The sequence below is a fragment of the Falco rusticolus genome, chromosome 14 (assembly GCF_015220075.1).
Source record: "Falco rusticolus isolate bFalRus1 chromosome 14, bFalRus1.pri, whole genome shotgun sequence".
NCBI lineage: Eukaryota > Metazoa > Chordata > Aves > Falconiformes > Falconidae > Falco > Falco rusticolus.
The window spans coordinates 22,350,116-22,365,712 of NC_051200.1; the positions used below are offsets into that span (position 1 = coordinate 22,350,116).

At 38.0% G+C, this 15,597-nt stretch overlaps 1 protein-coding gene across 1 annotated transcript in view; it reads left to right on the plus strand.

The window, feature by feature from the left end:
* Window positions 1–15,597, plus strand: part of LOC119157226 (fibronectin type-III domain-containing protein 3a-like) — a 48,409-nt gene that overhangs the window by 25,904 nt on the left and 6,908 nt on the right. The window contains 16 exon segments of the mRNA XM_037407902.1: window positions 2,771–3,002; window positions 4,511–4,783; window positions 6,203–6,258; window positions 7,441–7,595; window positions 7,879–7,938; window positions 9,446–9,584; window positions 10,628–10,681; window positions 11,383–11,504; window positions 11,589–11,763; window positions 12,012–12,098; window positions 12,417–12,555; window positions 13,087–13,155; window positions 13,404–13,522; window positions 13,623–13,728; window positions 14,372–14,547; window positions 15,356–15,469. Coding sequence (XP_037263799.1) covers window positions 2,771–3,002; window positions 4,511–4,783; window positions 6,203–6,258; window positions 7,441–7,595; window positions 7,879–7,938; window positions 9,446–9,584; window positions 10,628–10,681; window positions 11,383–11,504; window positions 11,589–11,763; window positions 12,012–12,098; window positions 12,417–12,555; window positions 13,087–13,155; window positions 13,404–13,522; window positions 13,623–13,728; window positions 14,372–14,547; window positions 15,356–15,469 — 2,076 coding nt within the window.

Below are 15,597 nucleotides of genomic sequence, written 5' to 3' on the forward strand. Positions count from 1 at the left end.
AAACGTTGTAGCTGTATGTTCTTGAGTTCTCCAGGCAGTTGTCTTTTTGCATACAGCTGCCTCTCCATTTTGTGCTTCAATTAACTACTTTCATGCAGATCCTGAAGAAAGATTCCCCAGATAATTTGTGCACCAATATGAAATTGAGTCTTCAGTGCAAACAGTATGCAAAGCACTGGCAAATGCTGAGGTGTACAAACTGAAAAATACATTTGTTGTGTGTTTGCTGTCACATGAAACTGAGGGGGGTTGTTTTCTGTGGGTCATTCTGACAGGGGTAGACAAGTTTGAAACCAGCTCTAAATCAGAGCTTGAGTTACTGTTTGTGTCGGTAGATGAGACTTGAACTTTCTGTTCCCTAATCTATCTGGAGGAGCCCAGGGATAGTTATGTTGGTTTCTGCCAAAGTGGAATGAAGTGATTCAGTAGTGGAGAATGGGGACATAGCAACTTTGGGCTGTAAAATCATAGGAAAGTCTTGCTATATTAATGTATGCCTTCTACTCAGAACTGCCACGTGTTCTTGCTTAATGTATACATAAAACAGAGTAACATAGCCATCAAAATTTGCTGTGAGTTTTGACTTGTATGTGTTAGAGCATGTGTTAGTGTTATGCAGTGTATTGCAGTTGAGTGGTGTATTTAGTTACGTTGATGAACCAGAAAGCCCCCCACATTGTTTCTAGAACAAAGTGTATTCAATGTAAGCTTAGTCTTAAGTGACTTCTTGTAAATTTTTTTTATTCTGTTTAAAGTCTGTTAAGAATTGCTAATAATACAGCTGACTCTGAGGTTGTCTCACAGCTGAACTTTGTCATAGCAGTTTGTGAGTGGACACATTCTGTTTCCCTTCAGAAGAATGGTTTCTCATTAGTTTGTCTTTTGCCGAGGAGATTTTCAAAATGTACTTTTGGAGTAAGCAGTATTTCAACATCCGTAATGTCTTCTTGGCCAGCTAGGAAATGCTACAGTGATTTCTTATAGCCAAACTAAATATGCTTTAAGGGAGGATCTTGAAAGAACTAACAGGATAAAACGTATGGCCTGTTTTTGTGTAAGTGCTTTCTTTAAATGCTTGAAAATACAAATTGTGTATATTTTTAGTAATAGTAATAGAAGTGCAAATCTTCTAAAAGCAGGTTTTATTTTGTATTATTTACTTTATGGATTGTATTAAAAAAAATTTTTTTTTGCATCTCAATTTTGTATGCCAGCCTGCAGCTGGAATGCACCCCCCACTTGAATCCACGGAGGTTTTCTGCTGACTACATGATTCATCTCTGTTAATACTAAAGCCTTGTAAGGCCCTGCCTAATAGCACTTGTGATTTGCACTTTTAAATGCACCTTGGAGGAGGTGATTGATGTAGAAGGAAGGAAGCATAAAGCTACAGACTCATTTTAAACCAATCTCAGAAAAAACACCTGGTTTTCTTACTGAGACTTGATTAAAGTGTCCACTTGTCTTTAATATTGGACATTTTTCTATCATTGATTTTCCCCGCCCTTCCCCAATTATGTTACTCATACCTATTTTTTTTTTTTTGCGTGAAGGAGAAAACAATTGATTTGTTGTCTGCCTTTAAATAGGGGTTAGTGGAGTCTAGTTTGCTTCTGAGTCAGACTTCTCATTGGGTACAATCTGAATTTTACACCAGTGGACTTCTGTCTTGTGGCAGAAGAAACAAACTGGAATATGACCAGGTGCTTTCTCTGATGGTCAGCTTGGAAGCCTTTTGACCTAGTCAGAACGGTAGATCCTGAAAACTGGAATCCCTCAGATGAGCAAAATGGACTTGTAACCACAGAATGACAACTTGTGAGCCCTACCTGGAGAAAGGACCCTGTAAGCCTCAGCCTTGGCTTGTCTGTTCTGGCTGTCTTAAAAATGAGACTACACTGGGCATAGTTTTATTTCATCATCATCATTGTTAAATATGTCTTTTTGTGAATCCTGCACTGGTGTCATTTTCTCACCTTGTCTTTCAAAGCCTGTGTTCTGTCCAAAGTCTCTCCTCAGTTTTAAGATTTAGAAAAATGCTATTGTATAAAACCTTAACATACTTTAAATTTCCTGTAGGAAAAGCAGTACATTGACTTATTAACGTGTTACACGCTGGCAGAATTTAGATTCCAGAAGAAGCCTATATATGGCTGGTTTAGGACACATGCTTAGAAGTGTGCGTATGCATGCACTGTCTTAGCATCTTCTTATCCTAGAGTTCAGACATGCAGACAGGTTCCTTGTCTGAATTCTCTTAGCCTGTGGCAAACATGGAATATTTTGACATTTGAGTTGGGTTGGATCATAGTACAAGACAGCAGGGCTGACTTGTAATGCTTTGTGCTTGCCATAGGCTAAGAACATGCATGCAGACATGTACCACAGGTGAGGTGGCATGCAGTGACCTGTACATACAGTAGCGCTGTCGGTCCGGATGTGGGCTAAAGCAGTTCTAACTGTAATTACAAGTAGACGGGAATTACACCCTAATCAATTCACAGTTCTTGTTTAAAAGAATATATACATTATTCATAAATTATAGATTGCTTAGCACTTCAGTGTGTGGGGTTCAGCTTCTTAAAACTGACTGCCTCAAACTCCAGTTTCTTCCAGCAGCAAGCATATGCTGCATTTCCACTGGAATTCATTTTGATAGATATTATCCCTGTATGTTATATCGTGGGTATAAACATAAGCGTGGAGATTCTTTATTAAATTTATAAGATTGTTACTGTACTAACTTTTAATCTCTTATGTTGCATGACAGGTGGTGGAAGAAAATGGAGTTCGTAAAGTGGTGGTGTTGCCACACTCAGCTGAATTCCATCCTTCCATGCATCCTCCTCCTCCTCCTCCCCATGTGCCACATTACATGCATCATCACCATGCTTTGCTTCCCCACCCACCTCACCCAGTGTACCCTCCAGTTCCTGGGACAGGAGAGCTGCCACCACAGTTCATTCACCAGCATCCACCACCACACGTTTTTCAAGAACAAGGTGAGCGCGCAGGTGATGTTTAAATATGTGACAAGGCCTTTCACTCAGCGCATCTAGGTTGAGGGAGCCGAGTTCTGTCAGTAGCTGTGTTACACATTTATGTGGTTTTGGTGTTAGTTACTAGCCCCATAAACACATATAAGGCTCAGGGAGCAGTCTTAAAATACATTTGTGGGTAAAGTACTGTGGAGTCTGGTCTGAAGGCACTCTGTGTGTGTGAAGTATGATTTTTATGAAGTTTAAATCTTCTGCTGTTCAGTTTTTAAGAATTCAATGCAAAAACAGTAACTTAAAAGTGTTCTAATACTGTGTATATTTTTCATGGATCCACTTTTGTTAACTGTAAGTGCCACAATGATTGCTTCTACCTTCATCTAAAATTCCGCTCTCCAAAACTGCTGTGTTTTGTCACAGCCTGGGCATGAAGTATTCTGAAAATGCGTTTAATGTGACACATTAATGTATATTTTTGACTAGGCAAAGTTCAGGTATGACTGGAAAGAAAATGAGAATACCATACATCAACTGAAAAACACAGTAATCCATGTTGGAGGATGAAGTGCAAGTCCACTCTATGTTTAAAATACAAGTGAAGCAATACTTCAGTGGAAGACTGGGGTCACTGCTGAATTAAACCAAGTTGTAAGCCTTATTATATGAACAGGCATTTGACACAAAGAAATTAGAATATGTAAGACCATTCACTATCTTTCTCAAGTTTAAATTAGTAATCAAGCTATTTCAGCTCACTTCTAGGGTAGAATATTCAATAGAACCCAAACTATGTTTTAAAAAGTCAGTTTGGGTCCTAAATTTGCTTACACTTCTTCGAAAATGTGCATGGATGGCTGTGTCAGGGAAGGCAGCTGTAAGGGGTAATCTTGAGCAGCTAACAAAAGAGAAAGGCCTGAAGAATTACATTTAAAACAAACAAACAAAAAACCCAGCAAGCTGAACTCAGCAAGTGATGAAAAATAATTTTTAAGAAAAAGAAAAAAAAAAACCAGCAATTTGGATATGCGTTAAATAGGAAAAATGGAAGTTTGCAGATATTTTGGGTGTTTTACTGTAGCATCGTGGCTAACATTGACTGTTTTAAAACCAGAATTAAACCTCCAGGTGTGTTCTTCTCCTGCTAACTGATCTTTATGGTCATACACTGATCTGAGGCCAATCCATAAACTCTTTATCAGGTGAGGTTCCTAAGGTTTAGCAAAGCTCTACCAGTCAGCAGTGCGGTACGTGTGTGTTTCTTGTCTGTTGCTCAGCTGCCCAGAGACCCCTGAGTATCAGCTGTAAAACTCCTTGGGACTTCACAGATGCCCCAAGCTGACGTTATGTGAGCCATGCAGCTCCACGCATCTACAGACTGGCAAAGCAAGCACAGTGAAGTTCTGTGGGTTTTCAAGTTCTGGTTTTACTGCAGTTATTCTTCTAACTTACAAAGCGTTTCTCAGATGTCAAATAAATTGTACTGAATAATGAAGTAAATTCTCCTTTCTCTGTAGAACCTCGTTCTCATGGAAGGACAAACTTCATTCAGCGAGATGAAAGGAGTCTCAAAATGCAAGAACACCTGAAGAAAAGACTAAAAGACAGACAAGCTAGTAGTCATACTAACAATAAACTTAACAGCCCTCCATCTTCACCACATAAAGTTGTTAATTCTTCCAATGCAACAATTCAGAATGGAAATGGAAAGGGGCAGCAAGGGGCAGGAGGACCACTAAAGCAGAAGCAGATAGGAAAAACAAAGGGCAGTCCAGATGCAGAGGTGGGAGGTAGGTTGCATTGACAGGGTAAAAAAAGAAAAAAAAAAAAAAAAAAAAATCTAGAGTCTTTTGTAACAGAAGATGCTGTAAGTTCATTGCAAAACAGTTTCTGAAAAAAATTAATTTGTAGATGTCTTTAGCTGTTCAGGATTAGAGAAAGCCTGAAATACTTTTAATTATGTTTAGGTTTTTTCCCCTCTAGAAATCATAGTAATGTCAAGTGTGTTCATTTGAGATTTCTCAAATAAGATCTTCAGGAAGATTTAATTTGAAACTTTTTTTTTTTTCCTTGTGTACCTTTTCTAACCCGGGACTGACCACTACTCCAAGCAAGGATGACCTGTGGGTACTTGCATAAAAGACTTCTGGTGTCATTCTTTGTGGTACTTTTCACATGACTCTGAGTTACTTAAAACTACAGGGAATAGGAAGGTTTGAGCAACTGTCTGTACAGGTTGCTGTTTGATCAGTTGTCGTTTCAGTTCAATGCGTTATTCTGCTCAAATGAATGTTTGAGCTTTTAAAATAGCTTGTGGCTATTTACGATATATTAGTATATGCAGGTATAGCTTATATATGATATTGTTGTCTTTCCTCTTGGTTTGAAAGTGTCACTGAAATGCGGAAAGTTTCTTATCATGATTCCTTAAATCATTTGTTTGTCTTTTAGAGTTTGGGGGGGTGTATGTGTCCTCATTTAAGCGGTCTTGTTGGGCTGTGAAGTCTAGTCCTTGTCAGTGTCACTGGTAACTCTTTGGTTAGAGAAATAAAGAGAAATCTGACTTTGTATCTTGAGAAGTAAGCAGAGGTGGAAGCTTTTATCCAGCTTGTTTCAAGGATGAAAAATATACTTGATTAAAGCTTTGTCTTAATACAGATTTATTGGAGGGGGGGGGGGGGGGGGGGGGGAATGTGTATGTGGCCAGAATAACATCCTGTATTGTTCGACGTGGACAATTGCAAAGATAGGATTCAGCTTACAGATGTAACCCTTTCAGTACCTTTATGTATTTTTAGTGTGCAGTTTCGATCTGGCTTCCAAATTAGACCGAGACCAAGTGTTTTGCAATAGATATTTAAGGAAAGCACATACAATAGAGAGATAAGAACTTATTATCATTTTTTGAACACCTTTCATTTTTGGAGGAATGTTTTTGTGTTGTCAAAGAAAACCCATTTATGCTCAGATTAGGAAAATATACCCTTTGTGCAGGATGTACTAAAAGGGGTTTTGTAACACTGTTAGTTTTGGATAGTTCATGTTTCTACCCCTCACACAGCCAAAACAAACAGGGGAAATGAACTTTGCACAATAAGTACTATTGTTAAACTCTTAATGAGGCGAACTCCATCTTGTGGTGGCATTTTTGTAACAGACTGGTTTACTCTTGGGGTTTTTGGTAATCTGTTTTGTATTTGAAATTTCAGAATCTGACACAGAATCCAAGAAATGTGATATTCACTTGAGCATTGGCAAGCCAGTCGTAAGTAATATCCTTAAAATACCCTTATTTTCTGTCTTTATATTCTTTCTGTAAAGTAACATATGTCTTATTGATCTCTTTTTTTTCTTAGTGGTTTATTTTCGTAATAGACAAAACGTATTTTAGTTGTCAGAGTTCATAGCTGGGAAAAGCAACCATGCTATGGAAACCCACTATTTCTCAACTCTCTGAAAACAGTCTGGCTGACTCAGTTTCCCAGTCTGTAAGCCGAGAATATATATCCACTGTTGAAGTTGTCTAGTGTATGCAAGGGCTTCAGTACCTTGCAAACCAGGGGCCTGCTAAACTAATGGGAGTCTTATCTTCTCTTGGAACCATCCTCCCCTCAGAGGATTTAAGAGTATTGGGAATAGAACTTACAAAAGCAGATCATCTTTTTATGTTATGTTTAGAAATTGGAGCAAATATTTGAGTATTTAAATACTTTTAGTAAGTTGGAGTCTGGTGATGTTAATTTCAGTGTCTAAAAGGCTAGTACTGCACTGATATTTTTGATCTTGAGCACGTTTAATGTAACTTCTTTGCATTATCTATACAGTAAGCAAGGGTTGTGGTGTTCTGCTCCAGCTTGACAGTAGCATTTGTTCATTGCTGCTTCTGACATCTGTAATTAATGCGAACAGAAGCAAAGTGTTGACTTTGTCACAGAAAATTTGGAGTATGGGTATTAAGTAGCAAAAAACTTAGACCAAAAGTTTTAGTCATAAGCACTTAAAATCAGAGCCTCTTGCTATCCTGTAGCTTAGTAGTTAAATATTAAGGTTATGTGAGGGAGTTGTGATAGAGTTAGAAAGTTAGGCCATCTGACTGCCGAAGTATAGATCTTGCGTCAGCATTCAAGACTCCAAATCTGAAAATTTGCTCTAGATGAGTGATGCAAACAGCACAGGTGAAATACAGATTTTTGTCTTCATACACTGAGGCAATGTAGTGGGTCTGTCTGTTTGTTTAGTGTTTGAAGGGAAATCCTTTAAGATGGTATTCTAGAAGTGAAAAGAGGAAATAATTTAAATTCAGATGATGACTCGGTATTTCCACTGCAAAGGTAAAGAATTCCTCCACTGAGGAACTTCATAGGCAAACTAGGGACACCGTGTTATTGACTAATATACCTTTTATTACAGAAAGCAAACTTACTTGCATTATTTATGCTTTTAATAGGTTTCTGATATACAAGCAAGATCAGCCGTTCTGTCCTGGAATCTCCCAGTTAGTTCACAGAATGGAGAGAGCCATAGTCATAGTCCAGCAGCATTTACATTTGAAGTAGCAATATCCAACAGTGGTAAAAATGGAAAATTTAAATCTGTCTATGTGTAAGTTTAGTTTCTTCATTTAAGCACAATACCAATGTTTAAAAACATTAACCGATCAGCAATCTCTCTATCAGGAGCTGTTTGTTGACTTGCAGACCTACCTACTTCACATGAAATAAATATTAAGTAATATCACTAAGAGTTACATGGACAATGGGAAACATGAAAATTAAATGTGCGCTACATGGTTTTGCTTTTCAATAAGCTTTTATTCTTCTAAAGTATAAGGAAGAGCTGTAACACTTTTTTTTTTTTTTTTTTTTTTTTCTTCCCCTTTTCACAGTGGGGAAGAATTAACAATTACACTCCCTGATCTCAGGCCAGCAACTGATTATCATGCCAGGTATGCTGCTGGGAATTAAATACTTAATGTTTTTGTTGATATGTGAGTTAGAAAATTGTTGTGGCTTCATGAAAAAGGTGTGATCGCAAATAACTTGAGGAATATTCTACAAAAATAGCGTAGCTATGGACACTATTCTGCTATCTGAATTCTCACTTGTCTTCTATTTTCATTAAAATGTAACCTCATTTTCTTCCCTACCATCTTCTCTGTCTCTTCGTGTTTCTCAGATACAGACTGAAGTTATTCTCTGTTGGTATTTTTTAGAACAAGAGTGGACTCAGTGAAAGAGATTGTTGTAGGCTGAAGGCAGTGGTAAATAATAATTTAGCTTTGAACATGGATTTGCAAGTCTGACTTGTCAGCTTGATTTGCAAAGTTGCTTCTTTTAAACTGCAGACTTCAGTAGCAGTGCAAGGGGGGAAGTGGAAACTGGTTGAAATTGGGAGAACTTAGATGCTGTGTTACAAGGGAACAAGACGTGACATTCAAGAATTGCCACGTAGAGTAAATAAGCATTACTGGAGATGTTTAACTGGTCAGGAAAAAGACAAGCTGGTTAAACAAGCTTAGAGAACACTGTGATCCAGTAGCAGAAGAGAGCTCCTCAAATGCTTGGGCACAGGAGGAGGCAAGTTTTAAGACTTGCTGAAGTAAACTCAGATTCTTAAACTGCAGGAGTTCTGAGCGAGTTACCCAGCACAGCTCCATTTGCACTTGGTGTGTGTTTGGTTCATGCTGTTGCTTTCCATGCAGGCAAGCTTTATTTTACCTACCATTGGCCTGATTAGATGGACAGTATTTCTGACAAATTAGTCAAGTCATTGCTCTTCAAAAACAAACATAAATGAGCAGTGCTGTTCTTGAGTTTCTATCCTGTTTAACAATTGCACTGACAAATGTGGGTTTATTGCCTGAACAGCTGATTTAGCCCATTTCAGTATCCATACTTTTGTACAAGTGTTGTCCGTATTTGAATCTCAAGGTCTTTTTATCAAAAGATTCAAGTCAGGTGTTCTGTTACCATTTGGTAATACTTACTGTAATTTTCATCATGCCTCCCATGTGTATTTCATCACTAAAATATCTCCACTGTGCTAGATAGCAATTGTAAAGTAAATGAAGGGTGCCAAATGGAGTCTTCAAGATCAGTAAGTGTACCTATGTGATCTCCATCACTCCGCTCTTGTCAGCATGCCCTTGTCTCCCTGAGCACAGAACAGATAGCAGTGTTATGATGTGGGCATCAGTTACTAGAACTTGGAGCAACATTGTAACCTCACTTTCTGTTGTTTCTTCCTGAATAAAGAGACATGAAATTGTTGTCTCTTAAAATCAGTGATCTGAAAGAAGAGGGATTGGGCACTTGTCTCCTATGTCGGGAGCAAGCTGGTCTTGTTGCTGTAACCACTGCTTGTGATTAAGTGCGTTTCTAAAGTTGACAACCCTTTGCTTAAATTTTTAGGTGCTAATGCAATAGCATCATAATTAATTGTCCTTTGTTCAGAGTTTCAGCAACCAGCAGTTCCATAAAAGAATCCATTTCAGAATTAGTGAGTTTCACTACAGAAAGTTGTGAGCCAGACTGTCCAGCTGCACCGAAACTCATTAACAGAACGAAAAACAGCCTGAGTTTGCAGTGGAAGGTAAGCAGTCTGGTGTGTTCATGTGTGGTATGTTTAAATTAGCTGTGTCAGTAATCTAGTGTGTACTTTAGGTGTTGGCTTTTAAGTTGCGCAGTTGAGACTGATAACTAAAATCATGATTGTTCCTTCCTCTTCCTTTCATTGTCTCCTTAGCTTCATGTGTATGGCTTTAGTGTGACAGTTAGGAGCAGGTGTCTCCAAGTAGGAGCAGGATATTCCATAGGAAAGTTCTCTTCTGAACTGGCAGCATAGGAGAGGCTGAAGCATGTGTATTTTTGCTTGGGGTTCTTGGATGATAAATACATATGACTTAACATTATAATTCAGAGTTCTTATGGTTATTCTGACCCGTTCAAAGTAAATTCCTTTGGTTAGTTTGTAACTTTAATTTTTTTAATCTGACTTTTCAATATATATGTTATCTGTGAAGACTTCTTGGTAACTGTGTTTTCTTGTCTTTTAGTGTTTTTCTTATTACTACACTTACACCTGGAAAGCAATTTATATCTAAATCACTTCAGTTAAAATATTTGTGTAACCTGTACTTGAAAAAATGAAGGAGTTTCCCAATTTGTATGTCATAACAAGTGCAAATGTTGCTCGTCTGTTGACAGTTGGCAAACACACAGTGCTAGGACACAAGGAAAAAAGCTCTAAGAATATAATTTGGATTAATCCTAAAGTAAAACTATTCATAAGTTCATATTCTAAACTATCAGAATTAATAGAAGTAGTATAGCTGCCTGGAGAGCCATCAGGAATGAGGAATGAAACCAGTTAAAATACCTACTAGTTTTTACCCTTTCTGACTCACTTTACCGAATAATTGTGTCTGTGCCCACAGTAGACTTTCAGATCACAAGCACGTTTGTGGAAGAGAGCTATTCTCTATGCCTCCTGCAGATTCCTTTCAGCTCAACACTAAATATCTTGTTTTTAAAGGCAGTTGGAGTATATTAAACTAAATTGCTGACATGTTTTTTAATGTGCAAAAACATCAACCATTTGATTTTAACTTTTTTCATTGTTTCTTTATTTTTCAGTCCTCAAATGACAATGGTTCCAAAATAACTAATTTTCTTTTAGAATGGGATGAGGTAAGACCTTTTCTAGTACAAAAAAAATCATAATGACATCTGTAGACCAATTATACTTAAAAATACCTTTTGCTTAGGTACGTCAGCTATTTCCAGTGTAACTGTCCAGACAGTTTTAAAGGGACAAGCCAATTTAAAAGCTTGAATTAAAAAAAAAAAGGCAGACAATCCTTTCAGATCCTCTGAGAGGACAGCGTAAAGCTCCTTCATTTGGTTCTTGTCTTTCAGAGCTTCATTAAGCAAAGCCTAGGCATTAAATGAATGAGCATTTGGCTTGTGTCTTCAGTAGCTGTCACAAATACCACTTGGCTTTTGAAATTCTTACTGAAACATATTCCAAAGTGATAAAAAACTTCAAAAATTTGTGTTGCTTTCAACTGTAGTAATTTGTTACCATTTTGTGAAATCTACAGTGCCGAAAAATAAACGGGTATCTCGGAATGTGGTTTTGTTATCAGGAAATCTCAGGATAACTATCAGCATGCTCAGTGTGACCGTGGTGGTGTTAGCTTGTTACATTCTTTAGGCTTACTCATATGTTGGGTTTGGGTTTGGGTGGGTTTTGTTGGGTTAGTTTTTTTCATTTTTGTTAAATTAGTGAAATGAAGTTTAGGAAGATTTAGAGTGAAGAAGTTGACCTTAGCAGGGAGCATGCAGTCCCCATGCAAAAAACCCCTCAGGTTTCTCTCACTTCTTTAAAGGGGAAGAATGGACCCTTCAAAGAATGCTACTACGGGCATCTGAAGCAGCATAAACTTACAAAACTCTCTCCTTCTACAAAATACTCGCTCAGATTAGCTGCTAAAAATGATATTGGAATGAGGTAATGAACACAATTTATCATACCATTTATTTTCTGATCAGCCACATCTGCTGCTTTTAACAATTCTTAAAATTATTTTTCCAGTGGGTTCAGCGAGACAGTGACATACTATACAGCTGGAATTGTCCCACCAGCCCCACCACCCCCCGTGCTTGTCGAAGCAGGGGTGACCTGGCTGTCAGTAAAGTGGAGCCCACCCAGTGGGGTGTCCTCAGATGACTCTCTCACTTACAGTTTAGACATGGAAGAAGAAGGCTCTGTAAGTGCTGGGGTTTGTTACGTGTGTAAAAGCGTGATACACAGTGGTGCTCAAATAAAATTAACTTTGTATTTTACTTTTAAATAAAAGTGCTGCAAAATACAGCAACAGTTGGCAAGTATTACATGTACTCAATGAAACAAAGGTGAAGTTCAAGCTAAAAATAATATTTGATCGACCTGAGCTGGGTTTTGGTTTATTGAGGAAAATTAGTGACTGTGTGTGTTCTTATTTTCCCTCGTTTACAGGGTTATGGTTTCCAGCCACAGTACAACGGAGATGAGCTCTCATGCACTTTAAGAAATCTTAGGAGGAGTACATCCTACAAGTTTAGGGTTTGTACTATATTTTGTTTCAAATTTAATTATGACTGTATGCTTTTCTGGAGTTTCAGTGTTTTCGCGCAGCTAAGACACTTTCTGTGGAGGCAGCAGAAAATTACCTGTAATACTTCTGTTGTAGTAGGTTTTGGTGAAAGCATAATACAGATCAACGTTTTTTTTGCACTAGCTAGTTTTGTTTTCTTTTAAATTGTTGCCTTTTCTTGGGATTTTGGTTGGAGGTTTTTTCATAGAAGAATTTTGTAGATCAGCAGAATATTACCTGTCATTAAATAAAGCATTTATTATGTATTCTCTTCATTCCTGAAACAGCTCTTTGCCTACAACAGCGAAGGAAAAAGTAGTCCTAGTGAGGTGGTAGAACATAGCACCAATCCTGACAAACCTGGACCACCAAGTAAACCGACCGTGAAGGGCAAGATCCATTCACACAGTGTGAAAGTTACGTGGGGTAGGTTACCTTTTGTTAGTGCTGTATTTGAGTGCTGTCTATGTCTGTGCAGTCACTCACCAATGCACATTAAAAAAAAAGAGGCGAATTCAGGCTAATTATTTGTCTCTGCAGATGTTGTTACTGCAGGAGAAAGCATTACCAAAAAATGGCAGCTTGGTTTCTTTTGGGGTTGTTGTACAAAAGTAGTGTTTTCCTTTTTTCATTTTAGAGAAGCAGGCAAGGCTGTTGTGGTAGCCACAGTTATGGTAGCCTCTAGATGTGATGCTTAAATAATTTTCATTCATTCTTAAAAACAAAAGGTGATCCCTGACATTGGCAGTATTTGCTTAGTTACTTTTCTTTCTAGCATATTCACGATTAATTGGAAAATGTACTGTGGATACAGAAGTTTTCTGTTTCTGTTTGAATTGAGTTTTCTGCTTGAATATTCTACAAGGAATGAATAAGTTTTCTGGAAAAGCTGGTAACAAAACAACGCATTGGTTTTATATCTTCTGTAATTGAGCTGAAGATATTGGTTTCTTTCAGAACCACCCAAAGATAATGGAGGATCAGACATTTCTAAATACTTCTTGGAAATCTCAGAAACATCAGTTGGTAAGCAATCATCTTTCAGTACTAATTCAGCTTGTGTGTTAATTCAGTGTACTGATGCACTCGCTACTCATTGCTTTCACAATTCCTGTTCTGTTTTCATGTGTATGTTGTGTTGCACATGTTCTCTGCATAGTTGATCATTCAAATTTGATCCTGTGGCTTGACTTAATTAATAATGGTGTGAGAGAATTTTCAAGGTTTATTTTTGCAAAAGTTTGTAGTAGAAAGTATTTTCTTTCTTTCCTCAGGAAGTAAATGGGACAGCATATACAGTGGTCCCCAGAGGGAACATGTCTGTGATCACCTCAAGCCTGGGACGTCATACAGGATGAGAGTTTATTGTGTCAGTAAAGGTGGTGAAAGCCAGGTGAGAAAAATGAAAATTGCTTCTGAAAACTGTTTCCATTTATGTTTTAGTGACATTTTGTTTTGTGTCTCCACTCTAAAATAATGTGTATTACTGCTAGGCTTCTGATGTTATGACTGTTACAACATCAGCTGTTCCTCCTGGACCGTGTCATGTTCCATGCCTGGCAGGCAAAGCTAAGCCCAAGGAAATCACTTTACAGTGGGGTAAGCTCCAGTGTTTCTGAGCAAAATACTTTCCTGATTTTAAATGTCATAACACAAATTAAAAATCTGTAGAAGTCTTCAGGGGAAAAAAAAAAATATATATATATATATATATTTATATGTAGTCCGTGTCCTTAGTTGTTTGGGTTTTGTTGGGTTATTTTAGGGTGTTTTTTTAAGATGACCAAAGCTTGTTAACTGCCTGTGATTTGCCGATGCATGCATGTGCAATGATATGGTGAGACTTAAGCAGACATAAATGTCTTTCAGTGAGAAAGCTTGCCAGCTGCCTCATTACTTGACACGTGTTTGGCAATTTAAAAATCAACCCTCTTTTTCTTACTTTGATCTCAGTAAAGGAGGTAATGAAAAAAGTAATGAAGATACCATGTGTTTTGAAGGAAACGTGTGGAAAATATCTGAAGAAATTATGAAGGCCATCTTAAAGTAGTCTATCAGTAACTGCAGGGGAAAAAGCAAGCTTCAGAAGTGTTTCTGCTCAGATATATGATAAAGCCTGCACTCTTAACTTTTAGAATTCATCTTGCTCAACTTTTAGCTTGAGAATGCTGATTAGAAACTACTTGGAAGAAAAAGTGCTTTCTGAAATTAATAGGGGAAAAAATCTCTTTTTGTTTTATAGGCCCACCATCTGTAGATGGAGGTTCTGACATTACGGAATATATTATAGAGATGGCAAACTCTGAACAGGATGAACGCAGACAAGTGTATCAGGGTCCAGCATCTGAATACGTAGTCAACAATCTGCTTCCAGGGAGAATGTATTGCTTCTGGATACGAGCAGCAAATAAAGTTGGGGTAACCAACCGACTGTGCTAATGGGATCTGGTTTTTTTTTACACAAGAGATAGTAATGATACTACTGTCTTAAAAGCCTGATAGTATTTTGTAGCGTCTATTGTAGTTCTGTTGAAGGAGCACAATTTCTTGCAGCGTAAAAACCCACGATTTAAAGAAGAATCAATAAATGTCAGGGACGTTCAGTCCTTCCTTCAGCCCTAAGGGGATGTTCACGGTGTTGTGTTTCTGTTGTCGTTTACTGGGTTACTGCCAGTGCTGAAAGTAACTAGTCCAAAGTTAGTGCTAGACGTTCTCTTCCTACTTTTAGTCATGTCTTTGACTGCAGTTTAAACCCTGCATTTCTGGCTGTGAATAACCACTTAATGTTTGTGTCTTAAGAAATTGCCTCGTGTTTTACAATTAGTGTAGCCTCTGCGGATCAGCGGTGTGGGAACTCTATTGTGTAGGGAGGGGTGTGTTCAAATAATGCCAGGTTTGAAAAAGGTTGGGATGAATGTTGGTCACGTAAAAAGCTTTTTGAAACAGTACCCAGCCGCTTCTGGAAGCCAGAGCCTGGCTACAGGGGAAGGAGGACTGCGAAACCATAGCAGTGGGAGGATTACAGATACCCTGTAGGCACAGGGCCAGCTTTTAGAGTAGACTACCTGAAAGGAATCTTAAACGGTGCTGTGGAAATAAGCACTGAACTCCTCTATTTATTTATTTATAAAGTTGAAAATAATTTGTTTTCTTCAGCTCATATCCTTGCACATCAGTGTTTGCTCTACTGCAGTTGCTGTATTGATGCAATTGTATTTTCTTGCAGTTTGGCCCTCACTCTGACAAAGCAGAGATCTCTACTGCTCCAGGACCCCCTGATCAATGTTGCAAACCCCTGGTAACTTGCAAAAGTGCAACTTGTGCTGTAGTTTCATGGGAGGTAGGTGTTAATGATTTTCAGTAATGCGCAAATTAATATGTGGCTTTTAGTGGTGGTGACACATCTGATACACAGAAACGGAAGAAATAACAAATGTAGAGCTGGAATATTCTAAGCCCATTTCTTTA